General features: G+C 30.9%; 2 protein-coding genes across 3 annotated transcripts; both read right to left on the bottom strand.

Annotated features, from left to right (window-relative positions):
• Positions 1-763: 763 nt before the first annotated feature.
• On the bottom strand, positions 764-2,115 carry LOC121229312 (protein LIGHT-DEPENDENT SHORT HYPOCOTYLS 4). Its single transcript, XM_041113315.1, has one exon. It carries the CDS (start codon positions 1,533-1,535, stop codon positions 996-998), a length of 540 nt encoding a protein of 179 aa, XP_040969249.1. The 5' UTR covers positions 1,536-2,115; the 3' UTR covers positions 764-995.
• A 3,702-nt stretch (positions 2,116-5,817) lies between these two features.
• LOC107941169 (coatomer subunit epsilon-1) lies at positions 5,818-10,521 on the bottom strand. 2 transcript variants are annotated; one of them, XM_041113314.1, is made up of 7 exons: positions 10,246-10,521; positions 10,083-10,172; positions 9,821-9,972; positions 8,098-8,233; positions 7,867-8,022; positions 7,451-7,530; positions 5,818-6,111 (listed from the first exon to the last, which is right to left on the bottom strand). In XM_041113314.1, the coding sequence occupies exons 1-7, from the start codon at positions 10,408-10,410 to the stop codon at positions 6,018-6,020; spliced, it is 873 nt and encodes a 290-aa protein (XP_040969248.1). In that variant the 5' UTR covers positions 10,411-10,521; the 3' UTR covers positions 5,818-6,017. The 2 variants fall into 2 exon arrangements, 1 of the variants encoding a protein (XP_040969248.1); XR_005927051.1 differs by having other exon boundaries at positions 5,955-6,111; positions 7,451-7,537; positions 10,246-10,501.
• Positions 10,522-12,667: the final 2,146 nt, after the last annotated feature.

Raw genomic sequence — 12,667 nt, 5'->3', positions numbered from 1 at the left:
CGCTAAAGGCCTAAAAAAGCGCCGCTAAAAGCCTGTTTTGGTGTAGTGTTGGAGCTTATTAGTAGAACTTTTTAAGAAGAAAAAAACTTAACAACCTAGTGACCTAAATGAAAACTTTTAAATAATTCAGTGATCAAATTGTAATGTTTTTTAATTAAATGACTAAAATTATAACTTACCTATAATTTAGTGACTAAATATTAAATTTTGGTGTAGAACATTTTTTTTTCTAGTGTGTTGGTAAAATAATGAGATCTAATAAGGAGTGAAATGATTGTATATAATATAATTCCACGTCATTCTTATCCCTTTCTAATAAGGGAATGACAAATCATATTTTTTCTGTATATTTTTTAGTATTTTTAGTTAGATTTAAAATTTTCAAGAGAAAATGGCTAAAAGTTAGAAGAAAAATTTTGATTTATCATTCTTCTATTGAAAATAGATAAGGATAACGTAAAATTATAGTTTCATATAATCTCTTCTCCCAGTGAGGATACATGTTGATATTAACTTTCTTTCCAACCCATAGATGTGTGGTAAAATTAAAAAAACAAAAGGTATTGTCTCCCAACTAATTTCATGTAATCAAAGTCTTCTATGGGGTAAATATTTAAATTCAAAGATAATAATTATATTTTGGCACAAAACTTTTGAGCAACAGCTAATTACGTGTGAGGATTTTCCCTCACCACATTTTGTGGTCCAACCCCTTTTATCATAAATCATAATAACTTTAAGATGAAATAAGATTTCAAGAAAGTAAATAGAACAGCCTTCAAATTTTCTTCCAGTACTCTGATTCGTTAAGACAGAAACAAGATGTAAATTAAATGTACATTACTCCAATGCCAGTGGCAGTGACCAACAACATAAATCTAGTTCATCACAGACAATGCATACAGGGATTCCGCAGCAGGACCACCCAAATTGTTTCCTACAACAACGTCCAATCCAAATGCTTTCATCATTATCGTCATTTATCATCTTATTCTTCAAAAGGTATAAGCATTTCCTCTAGCCTTGGCTTGAGCATCCCTGAGGTCCCTTAGGTACAGCCTCACAACATGGGCACTGAAAGGGTTGGTCTCTGGTTGGCCTCCGTTCTCCTCAAAAGCTACACGGAGGCGCCCTACCACACCATCCAAGCTGCTCCATGCTTGGTCGAGAGGGCAAGAGCATGAGCATGGCGATGGTGGGTCAGGAGGGTTGCCCCAAAAAGGACAGTTCCGTCTGTGGAGTTTAGTATTCCCGAACTGATAGTCCAAGAATTCAAGCACATGCACTCCGGTGCAGCGGGAGAGACCCAACTGGGGGCGATGCTTCTTCAGGTACTCCACAAACGCCTTCCAGTCACGTCGCTTCTGAGATTCGTAGCGGCTCAAAGCTGGGAGCGGTGCACGTTGTGCCGGTGCTTGGAAAAAGGGTATCCAGCCATGGTTCGGCGCCTGGTTACTTGGATGATGAGAAGAAGAAGTGGTTTTAGATGAGACGCTGGCGGCGGCGGCGGCGGCGGCGGCAACAGCTGCTGACATATTGATTAAATTGGGCCTAGCTAGGGTTGTGAAGATACAGAAACAGTAGTCGGATTAAGGATGATGGTTTCTTTACGTTTTTCTTGTTTTTCTGCATATAATTATAATTATGATGTTCACAAAAACAAGGCGTTTGGAATGTTGGAATGTTTATGGAGATATATAGAGACAGACACGGGGGGAAAGACAGGAGTGAATTTGTTAATAGCTGGAGGTGTGTCGGAGCATCGATTTTATTGTTATTTAAAGAGAATATAAAACAAAACCATTGCTGATGCTCCAATAATCACTCGACACGTGTCTATAATTAGTTTTATATTAACTATATCGAAAAAGTTATAGCGAAGGCTGACACAATAAAGGAGCTGAGCTAAGTCTGATTAATATTTTAGTTACTTCAAATTGGAAAAGAAATGAAGTGAAAGCGAAGACGCCAAGGTAAGACGTGGCAACTGGCTAAGTACCGCGTAAATACGTTATAGCTGTCCGTAAGTTACTTAGGTTCCACGGAAATTTTATATTTTGACTTTTCATTACTTTTTCATATATATGAAATGAATTATGATATTTGAGTTCAAATTTTATAAAAAATTTAAAATGGTTACGAAAAGTTGTATAAGGAAAAAAAACAAGAAATGCAATTATATTGATATTTTAGAACACAATTTATATGATAAGTAAAATACAACACAAAATATATAAAATATGTATATGCTCGTAAAAATTACATATTTAAAAATATATAATAAATAATAAAATGTATAATTTGAAATAAATTAATAAAAACGTATTATTTTAAAATTTAAAAACGTAATAAATTAAATTAAAAATATTAAATATAATTACGAATATATCTAAGTCGATTCTAAAAAAAAAAAAAGAAAGAAAGTTAAGGGTGGTGAGTAATGATTAATGAATGAAGGAAAAAGATGATTAGGGTAAAGACCTAAAGGGTAAAGGTTGGGAGGGATTAGGTGGTGGTGATAAGTGGAGGGCCCTATCAAAAGAAAAGGAGGCGAGGGCAGACCAGGTCTTGTGTGGTCAGATCAGCACTGTACACCGTTCCAAAACGTCTTCTCAATCTCAATCGATATTAAATTAAATGACCATTATTTTCCCAAATCTAATAATTGAAGCTTTATTTGTAAAATGAAGTTATTGCGTAAGGTTAATATTAATATATTGGGGGTATGAGTTGACTAATATCCTACATCAATTTCCTAATTTTAGTTTGGAGAGATCAACAGTGTCAAAATTCCCCCATGTAAACTTTTGTATTATTGTAATTCCAATCAATAAAACCTAAGCTTTTTATTGCTCCCTTGCTTTCTAATTTCTTCGATTTGTCCATGCTTTTTTATTTATCTCCTTTTTCCTTTTCTGGTATGGGCTATGTTGTGGATGGTAGGGATCATGGTTTGCTTTGGTGTGGGGAATGGTTGAAGAGGCAGAGGGCTTAGTGGTGAGATGTTGAAGGGGTTAGTGATGAAGGTGTGGTCTCGACTGGTTGGAATGTTTACATCAAGGCGGTTTGGTTATTACTTTAAATAAAAGAATTCAATTTATTAATTTAAAAAAGACGGCAACAATTCATTCTTAAAATCACTTATATAAAAACTAAATGTAAAAATAAGACAAAAGTTTACAAAAAAAAAATTCTAACATTTTCCTTGAAGAATTATTTTTAAAAATTAACACTTAAAATTTAAACTAATATGAATTAAAAGGCTCGATTTTGATTATACTCGAAATTGAAATCAATACATTCTATATATAAAAAAAAAGGAACCTCGTAGAGATTATAATTCTAAAATGTGGCTTCACCTGAATTTAGCTTGAGCCCTTCAACTGGTATTCACATACTTCTATTTTGAATTTTTTTTTTAATTTTGTACGATTATGTAAAAAAACACAACACTAAAATATTTTTAATTAAGAATAAAATTTACAAAATAAAATAATAATGAGACTAATTAAAAAAGAATTAATAATTATATAATATTAGATGGTATTGCACTTTTTATTGATTATAAAGCATACGGTATAAAACTAAGCAAGGATAAAGTTCATGTTAAAGACAGGAAAAGAGAAGACTAACTGTAATAATTAGTGACCAAATAATTCATTATTTTATGTTATCAAATTATTTAATTTTTAAATATAAAATAAGAAACAAGATGAAGGACTGGCAAATTAATAAAGTTTATTTTGATCAAAATTGAGAAGTAAAGCTCACGCAATTTTAGTACTCATTTCAACTATATTGTTACATCAATATGAGCAAATTTAACCTGAAATGTTATTTCAATGAGTGTTCATCTTGTTATTTTTCCTCTTCTTTTTTTTATTATATAATTTAACTGTTTTGTTTTGAAATAGAGTTAATTCGACAACTTTTATTTGAAATTTAGTTAAATATACTCCAAGTTTTATCAAATTTTATATGTTGTTAAATGTTTAGATTTAAAAATAATAAAATAATTTTTCATTAAAATTCTTTGTTAAATTTAGTTTCATTGTAACTAATGGCATAGCTAAAAGTCTGATAGAAGCTTGACTCTCCTTAATTAAATGACTTAATTACTTTTTAGACCCTATCAAAATAAGATAAAATAAAATAAAAATGAATCTGGGTCTTTTTTAACTTTTGATTAAATGAAAAATTATAATTTTAGTCCTCCTGAAAATTTGATGATTAAATTTAATAATTTTTAATATAAGATTTTTAGTTTTGGTCTCCTCAAATTTTATAATTTTATCTCAATTCTCTTAAACAAATTTTTTGGCTTCCCTTATAATTGTAAGGTCATATTTTTCTGTTGTTATATTGTTAACAAATGAGTTCTGTTTTTTAATTTTAAAATATTACACTAACTTAAAAATATAAATAAAATTCTAAATTGGATTTAAATTGATAAAATCAAAAAAATAAAAAATAAAATTTCATATGTGCGAAATATATAGCTACTTGGAGCATATTTAATTTTTAAATTTATACTATATAGTTTGAAAAAAAAAAACAGCAAGCGTGACTTTAAAACTTTAAAAAATACAGGTGTTTATCTTTATAGAATATATCACAAATCTAGCAAGAAAACTACATAATAATAATAGAGCATTATCTTCTTGGTATCAGAAAACAATTTTACAATAATTTAAGATTGAGTATTAGGAAAAATATATATAGGGAGAAGAGAATATTTAAGGCTAGGTGGATTAATGAAAAAAAAGGGAGAACAATAAATTAAGAATCCAAGGGGAAGAAAAGGAAAAGAAAGCAATAATTGGGAGGTAAAGCAGTGATGATGGGTGGAAAGGATAAGAAACATAGAAAGGGATGGGAGCAAAGCAATGTTGTCTACTCGACTTATAAATTAGGTTTTTTTTTTCTTTTGTTGTTGTTAAAATATCTGTGGCTCAGATTTTATCACTCTTCTCACTCATTCACTCCCACTATATTACAAGATGAGGGAGGGAAGATAACCTAAATAACTTCTCCCACCCATTTGCATCTTAATTTGCTGCTGCTTCTATTTTTTCCATAAAATTTTAATTTAATGGGTAAATCTAATGCTTAAATTTAAACCTAGTGTAAATAAAAAAATTATTTTGACTGACAAGTGATATTTGATTTAGATTAAATTATATAAATTCGATTACGTTTTTCTTAGATAAATATAAGCTGTACATAAAAAATAATATGATGTCTGTTAATGGTTTATAAAAATTGAATAAAAATTAAAATATTTAGATACACAAAATCAAAATTAGATTTCAAATTTATTATTGAAGCTTAATTTTTAGGAACTAAAATTATATATTAAGCTTCAGAAATCGAACAACTCAATCTGTACCCAACTATGCTAAAATTCTCTCTCTCAACTCTTCTTTGCTCTATTTGTCTGTTTTATTGTATCTGGATATCTGACCGTTGGTCAGCATAACAATCAAAACTCACAGAACATGAATTTAAGAAATCAAATTCGAGAGTTTTGAACCGAGTTCCAGCAGGAGAAGAGGGGCGGAAACTTTGAAATAAAATTTTAATTTTTGGTATTTAAATCAATCATTAACAATATGTAGGGAAACCAATTAGTTAAATGGCGTGTCTTTCAACTTTGAAGAACGATTATTATGATATTAGCTTAATAAAATGAAGCCTAAGGCTAGCCAATCTTTCTTCCCCATAGATGGATAATTATTTGGTAATCATTCTCAATCCCAAGTATACTAAATAATTGTCCTATTACTTAATATAAAATAATAATAACAGTAAACGGAGGAAAGGAAATAGAAACATTTATTTAGCATGTACTTTTTTGCCTTATCCAGCCAACCAATAATAAACCAAACAATACCAATCTAGTCTAAACCTTTCTTCAACAGAGGGATCATATCTATGTATGTATTCATTCTGGTAAGTTACAAAACCCAGAAGACAATCATAAGTATAACTGCGTCCACGCAACAGACTCCACATCTTCAAGCAACTGATTGCACTGCTCTTTCAAAGCTGTCTTCTGCTGATGATGCACGCTTCACAAGAATGTGCTCTGGATGTGTGAGTTTCAATTGGCTGCAGTATGCAAATTTAATCATTACTACGTACAGATTGGAGTATTAGCGAAAATAATCAACCATGAACGCACCAACTCAGTTAAACAGCAAATGCAGAAAAATAAGATATATCTACTACACACTCAATTAGTCTACTTTGTAACTGAATACGTGCTGTTCGTAATTTCTTTATATGACTTGAAATATCAAGCCTCAAAGGCAGAAGAATATGGTCAACAATCAAATTCCGAAGCACTTAAGGAGCAAAGATACCATTCAAACTACATTCAGATCAAGAGAACATCCAACATTTTGTCCACCTCGCCCAAAAAATGCCACCTCAACTTTAATAAGTAGCTTTGCACACTAAGGATACATGAATCCTTATCTGAACAATGCATGCAAATTACTTCAATCCACTCAATACAGGGACACCAAAATTCCCTAATATTTTTCCCAAGGAAAACTGCATGATCTTTTTTGACTCTATCTGGTGAAGCTGATTGTGTAGCACTCACAACTCAGCTGGGTGCATACTGCACTATGAGTAATTTGCATGTTGACTCAACATACTCTTCAAAGCAAAAGGGTAAATCAATGCAAATTAAAGTGTTCTATGCGCATTGAAGGCTTAGAAGTCCACTAACTGGTGGATGAGATACTGCTATGATGGGAACCATACCTCTCCCGCAACAGACATCACCCATTATTAGAAGCCGAGAAAAGCAAACAGAGCAACGAGCAAACAAAAAAAGGCTGATTTTAAAATAAATTGATAAGCAAAATCCTGCTCAGCACCAGCAAACACCATTTGCACTAAACCCATAAAATTGCTAATTTCCAAGCCATACCTTGGCTTCAAAAGTCAAAATGCATGACAACAAATATATCGTCGGAAAAAAATTCAATGAAAATAAGGACTGTGACGATTGAAAAGGATAGTCAAATCTCAGTTTACAAAGACATGGCTAACCAATGTAGCCAACTAGGCAGACCACATTAGAAACGTAGCAGTTTGGCTAGCAGGTTCAGAGACAAGCTATTTTTGTAGTGCTCTACATTATCTGATAGAAATGAAGTATGCTAACATGAATAATAAATGGAATCTCCTCTTAGTGTGTTATATCCCATTAATCTAGTTACAAAGTATAAACTATTGAAAATGTTGGAATCTTTTTGATCAACCAAACTAGCCATTTTGTACTCTTTTACAGAGCCATGTTATTAAAAGGGGGAAAAAAAATATTGTAACATGTTGGAATCTTTTTGATCAACCAAACTAGCCATTTTGTACTTCTTTTACAGAGCCATGTTATTAAAAGGGGAAAAAAATTGGAGGAAATGAATAGCTAGTTTACCTTAGGTAACGTGAAGATGATTTACCAAGGTGAAGACTGCATACAACCAAGTTGGCGAGAGTTTCAGGATCCTTTGCATCCTGTATCCTTTTACAAAACAAACCCTTGTCACTTGAGAATCAACTAATTGCTTTGAAGCGATAAAACTTGGGAGAAAAATATTCAGTCTCATGATGAATCAATAATGCAAGGGTCTGGAGGAAAGTCTAAGACTCAAACTCATTATCATTTGATGCCATTCAGAGATTATATTTACACCAACTGAAATTTGATGAATATAAAATCTAAGGAAATAATTTTTGATCATGAAACACAATAGCCGTAGCCAATCCTGTTCCTGGAGTTATAAACAACCACCAAAAGAATTGCAAAATCATATGTTTAAATATGAGAAAGCAAAAGTTGCTACTACTTGCCTTATTAAGTGCTTCAAGCAAAAGTGTTTCAGCTTCATCAAAGTTCCCCATATGCATACAGCAGACAGCCTTCCCATTGAGGATTAGTCCAGTCATAGGATATTTCTCAGAGAAATCTTGGAAGATCAGGTAGGCTTCCTGTATCTTGGAACCACCCTGATTGGGAAGAAGAAAGTCATTAAATCATCCATGGTTTCTAATAATGTTATTAAAGTGAAAAATATGCCATACCACTGCCAGGTTCAGCCATGCATTTGCTAGTTGTGTCAGTGTATGATCCTCATCAATCTGCTGCATGACCCTCAGCTGTCTCTCTGCATAGTCCGACCGATGCATCTTAATGAATATTTGCACATTCAGTGCATGCCTGAAAACAGAGAGCACAACGACTTCATCAGGCGTAGAGCTTCCAATTTGCTTAATACATACATCAATTACTCAATTTTTTGCTTTAGCAGTTAAAGGTGGTCATTAGAAGGAACATACTTTCTAGAGAAATTGGATCAACTCCTAATTTATATCTGAAAGTAAATTTGCCAAAAAGATGTTCTACAATAACTTGATATCAACGACAGAACCACTAATAGAGGGGATTATGGGGAATAAGTATATTTGGCAAAAAGATGTTCTACAATAACTTGATATCAACTACAGAACCACTAATAGAGGAGATTATGGGGAATAAGTATATTTGGCAAAAAGATGTTCTAGAATAACTCAATATCAACAATAGAACCACTATTAGAGGGAATTTATGGTCAATATTGGCTTTTTGTTATAACTAACCTTATTTACAAGTCAACATCAGGGTGTCACAAGCCTGAAACTACAAGACCCCATTACTTCGGCCCACCAAACACAAATGAGAAAAGAATAATCATACTGCTATAGTTCCTTCAATTTCTAAATATATACATTAAGCCTGTAGAGGCCAGCAACAACATATAAGAGCACAAATTAATTTATAGTAGTTTTTGCTAACCCATTCCTGTGGTATCTTGTAGTTTGGACCTTGAAAAGACATACCAGCTGACACTTTTTCACAAACACCATCTGTTTGTCTGGACCTAAAGTCTTTTCTAATATGTGTTTTGCATTTAAAATAAAACTTTCAACGTCTAGCTGGAATAAAATAAACTGGTATAACTCAAATTTGTGCCAACTGCATCTATTTTGATCCATTAAATCAAGGTGGGTCACTCATTTTTCTCTTTGCATAGAGAAGTAAAGCTCATCACTTAGAATGTTCTGCTATCTTCAGTGAACTGGAAACAGGAGCAGCCGATATTTGTGTAATAAACCAGTTACAGATCACCTTTTTGTTACAATGTAAAGCCTAATCCCTAAACTTACACCAGTTTAAAGAGATTTTCCCCCAAGAGAATAGGTTAGTAAAGTGCTTTACTGTCAATCATTTTAATGTTAATATATGCAACAACTTCAAGGGGTTTTCTCTTTGATGAAAAAAGAACAATGGCATGCCCTATTATCTTTGGCCTGGATGTAGAATGATTGAATTGAATTAGGCAACTGGCAATTTTGGACCAACAAGAAATAGCACCAAATTTAAATATCAGCAAGGCTGTAAAATGGTTAATTTATCCGATTAACATGGAATCCTGTCAGTTAATTTCAACCCCCCTCCCCCCATATTTCCTTTTCCATTTTGTTTTTATTTCCCCTTACTAGTTAGACAATGGAAGGTAATCTTTACCCTATCTAAGAAAACCAATACTTAGTTCTATACCTAGGACACTGAGACCAAAAGCCTAAAGATCAAATGGATAGACCGGTGGTTAAGCAGGCTTGATAAAGTAACAGTATACAACAAATTTCCACAAATTTGAAAATATAAAGAACAAATAGATCAAGTAAAATCAGAAATTACGAATAAAGAAGAAATATAGACAAGGATGAAACAGGTAAAAAAATGAAGACGAAAGGGAAAACGCACAGTTCCATGGTGCCACCAGCATTGGTGTGTTTAAGAGCCTCGTTATAATCTTCTTCGTGCGTGAAAATGATTCCAGCAATCAACCTTAAGATGGGATTGTTCCCAATAGCTGGATCTGCCAACCATTCCTTCAAGCTAGAAATCGTCGATTCCTAAATCGTAAGACCCAAAATCAATCAAACATGTTAGTCCCCGGATATTCTCATAACAGATCTTCCATATAACAAAAAGATAATGAGGCAGGTCTAATAGGAACTTTCACCTTATCATGAGGGTTGGAGAGATAGAGAGCGAGCAATTTAACGGCTTGTAGAGGAGTGGCAGCAGAGGAATCGATCTCATTGATCACCAGCTGCAATTTCAGAGTTTATAAACTGTTTAGAAAGAATAAATGAAATTGAAATTAAAAAAGGGGGGGTAAATACTTGGTAGCTGCCGAAGGCGATGTAAGAGCGATAAACAAGACAGTCGCGCTCGACGGCGTCGTCGGGGGAGAGATTGGGCAGATCGCTGTTGTTGATGGCAGCCTGGTACGAACCCAAATAGAAATTGTTCCTCAAATTGAACAAGTGATCTGGGCTTCCAGCCATTTTCTTCCGTCTCCTCTGCTAAGATATTCTATCGACCGATAGATCTGAAACAATTATCTCTATTCACTAACACCAAACAATACAAATCAGATTTGTTTCACCCCCGAGTCCAATTTCTATTGTTTCCAATTTTCACACTTAAACGTCACCGTTTAACATTTACAATTTAAATAAAGGGTAAATTTCGCAGTTAGTCACTAAAGGATTGGTAAGTTTTTGTTTTAGTCACTTGACTAAAAAAGTTATAATTTGATCACTAAACTATTTAAAAATTTTCATTTAAATTATTGAGTAGTTAAAATTAATGATATATGGTTTTCTTTATTCTTACTGTTTGCACCAATCGAAAACTCTCTTTCCCCTTCTTTTTTACAGTTTTTTTTTATGAAATAGCTTTAGACGTCACAAATTTACAAACTAAAATTTAAATAGCTTTTTCCTCTGATTTCTAACATTGACCGACAAATCAAATTGTATTTGAGGTATGTTCTTCTACTCGTTAATTGATATTAATCCACCATACAATTTGTAAATGTCATTTGGAGCTTGCTGGTAGCAGGGGCGAAACTAGTAGGCTAGCAAAACCCTTGACCCTCCTAAAATGAAAAGAAATAAATTAAAATTAAAATAATAAAAATAATTAATTCAAGTTTAATTACAATGAAAAATTATTTAAATATTTTAAGATCATAGCATTATAATTATAAACCACAAATATGGACTTTTTTTTCTAACCTTAAAAAATATTATTAAAAAAAACCTTGTGAATAGGGGCATAGCCCGGGGGGCTGGAATGGGCCCAGGCCCCCCCTAAAATGGAAAATTTTATTTTAGGCCTTTAAAATTTTTAATATTTTAAATTAGTAAAGGTAAAATTACATTTTTACTCCCTAAAAATATAAAATTTTGATTTAATTTTTTAATAATTATAAAGATATAAAATATTAAAATTGTAAAATTATATTTTTACTATTGTAACAATTACAACTTAATTTCAGACCCCTAAAAAAATTTCCTAATTTCACCCCTAGCTGGCAGAACTTTAAAAAAAAACTTAATAATCCAGTGTTTAAAAAAAACTTTTGAATAATTCAGTAACTTAAATGAAAACTTTCAAATAGTTCAATTAATAACTTTTTTAATTAAGTGAACTAAACAAAAGTTTACCCATAATTTAATAACCCTTAAATAAAATATATGATTAGGCTTAATATATAATTTGGACACTATACCTTTTTCTGGATCAAATTGGTCATTAAGATTAGCATTCGTTACATAAATTGCTCCTTATGATTAACATTGTTAGTTTTCTGAATAATTGGGTGGTGTGACTAAATCAGGGTGTGACGTGTGAGCAAATAAAAAAATAAAATGTGTTTTTAGCATTAGTTAACACGAATCAATTTTTTAAATTTCATAATTTTACTTTTTTTAATTTAAACTATTTTAAAATTATTTTTTGTATTTTTTAATATTTTTTCACCTTTTTGTAATTTTCTAATTTGTTAGCTTTATTTTTTTAAATTTTAAAATAATTTTAAATTTTTTTAAAAATATTTTTTTAATTATTATAATTATTTTTTAATTTTAAAATTTGTTAGAGAAAAAAGCACGTGTTATTCCTTAATTACCTACATGTCACATCCTATTTTAACCACATCACTTAATTGTTTAAAAAAAAAATGGTGTTAACTATAAAGACTAACTAATTTATTTATCTCACTTTATGCATAAGTTTAATTGTATATATCAACTAAAATATATTATGTTTATTTTTTAAAAATTTGTTACCAAATTTGCAACATTTTAGAAATAATAGGATTGAGAAAGTAAAAACAATTTAACTTAGATGTTAAATTTTTAGGTCAAATATTAACAAACTAATAATAATTTTATATTATTTTAATAATGTCTTTTTATATTAAAGTTTGTTATTTTTTTAAGGTTTATCTCTATTTATATATATACACAGAGAGTTATAATGTCTCATAAATTATAAAAAAATATATTTTCTTTACTTTCTAAAATTATAATTTAAGTTTTTATGTAGTTATTAAATTTATTAAATTATAAATATGCTATTTATTTATGTAATTAGTTTAGAAATATAATTTAATTTTAACTTTGTTTTAAACAATTTATTTTTTAAAAATAATTTTATTTTATTTTATTAAAATATAGTTATTTATATTAGTACATTCAACAATAAAATAGTATTCTTACTTGTATGATGTACAAATTGATTGTATATAATAAT

Source organism: Gossypium hirsutum, chromosome A05, assembly GCF_007990345.1.
Source record: "Gossypium hirsutum isolate 1008001.06 chromosome A05, Gossypium_hirsutum_v2.1, whole genome shotgun sequence".
In the NCBI taxonomy this organism is placed as follows: Eukaryota; Viridiplantae; Streptophyta; class Magnoliopsida; order Malvales; family Malvaceae; genus Gossypium; species Gossypium hirsutum.
Note: the sequence above shows the minus strand (reverse complement) of the source record. Positions and strands in the feature narration are given on the sequence as shown.